General features: G+C 48.3%; 1 protein-coding gene across 1 annotated transcript in view; it reads left to right on the forward strand.

Annotated features, from left to right (window-relative positions):
• The first annotated feature begins 788 nt into the window (after positions 1 to 788).
• Positions 789 to 1,462, forward strand: part of LOC101863190 (transcription factor mef2A-like) — a 4,068-nt gene continuing 3,394 nt past the window's right edge. The window contains exon 1 of the mRNA XM_013083500.1: positions 789 to 1,189. Within this exon, the coding sequence (XP_012938954.1) occupies positions 789 to 1,189 (401 nt within the window). The remainder of the gene's footprint in view (positions 1,190 to 1,462) is intronic.

The following is a 1,462-nucleotide window of genomic DNA, read 5'->3' on the forward strand; positions in this document are numbered from 1 at the left end:
ACACACACAACCACACACCCACACATACACAGACGTACACTCAAACACATGCACGCACGCACGCACGTATGCACTCCGACTAACAGGGACGAGTATCACATTTCTATCAAGTCATTACCCTCACCACGTTAGTACACCTGTCTACCGGTGGTCGCCCTTTGAACGCCGTGCAAATGTCAGAAGCGACGCTGAACAATAGCACCATCCCACCTCAACTCCCTAAATTCCCCCTAAACACACCCTCTGCACGATCCCAATACACTTTTCAGAACGGATTCTATTCAAGCTTTATCTCAAAATGCCAGCAGCTAGCTCGCTTCTATAGAAAGATGCTCGCTGACCTTTGTAACGCCAAGAGAAACGCTATGCTGAAGAGTTGGCTTAAAAAAAGTCCGCCAAACTATAACTATGTGGAAAAAAATTGAGGGAAAGTTTAGACAGAATGGCCGAGAAAAAACTAGGCAAACGCCCTTCATGTCTTATGTATATTGTTGAGTTTGAAAGGGAAGAAAAGGCAAGACAAGTTCTAATGAGAGTTGTCTGAGGAGAGGAGACGTGGTATAAAACCCTCGAACCAAACTTTCGAGGGCACACAATCTCAGAGCAGTGTTCGCCCAGAGGAGGATTCTGTGTACGCTGAGAAACAACAGAGAGGGGTCTAGCATTCCAGCTAACCCGAACCAGGAGACCTATTCAGTGTTGTATCTACCAGTAGCCAGACATACGTCTGTCTACTCTTCCATCTTTATCTGTTTGTTTGTTTGTTTTCCAAGAACAAGCACTTCAAGATGAACTCTTTGGCGTGTTTCATCGCGGTTTTGACGATCGCTCTGAGTTCGGGTCTGCCCAGACAGCAGATAGAACCCATCTCTTACAGACCGAGCGGCTATGACCAGTACACTCCTTCCCAAGACACAAACCAGGGCCAGGGATACCCTCAAGGAGGACCAGTCGACGTGCAGGACAGAGACCCCATTGACAGCCAGCAGCCGACCTATCCCGACTATCAGAAACCCGTTTATCCGGATTACCAAAAGCCATCCTACCCCGATTATCAGAAGCCGTCCTACCCTGACTACCAGAAACCATCCTACCCTGACTACCAGAAACCATCCTACCCTGACTACCACAAGCCATCCTACCCTGATTACCATCAGCCACAACAACCACAACAACCACAGCAACCACAGCAACCAACACAACATCCTTACCCCCAACCACAAGAACCTCAACAACCACAATACCCACAACCACAACAGCCCCAACATCCTTATCCCCAACCACAACAACCACAACAACCACAATACCCCGTACCACAAGAACCACAACAACCACAATACCCCAGACCACAACCTCAACCACAATACCCCGTACCACAAGAACCACAACAACCACAATACCCCAGACCACAACCTCAACCACAATACCCCGTACCACAAGAACCACAACAACCACAATACCC

Source organism: Aplysia californica, unplaced genomic scaffold (genome assembly GCF_000002075.1).
Source record: "Aplysia californica isolate F4 #8 unplaced genomic scaffold, AplCal3.0 scaffold00237, whole genome shotgun sequence".
In the NCBI taxonomy this organism is placed as follows: Eukaryota; Metazoa; Mollusca; class Gastropoda; order Aplysiida; family Aplysiidae; genus Aplysia; species Aplysia californica.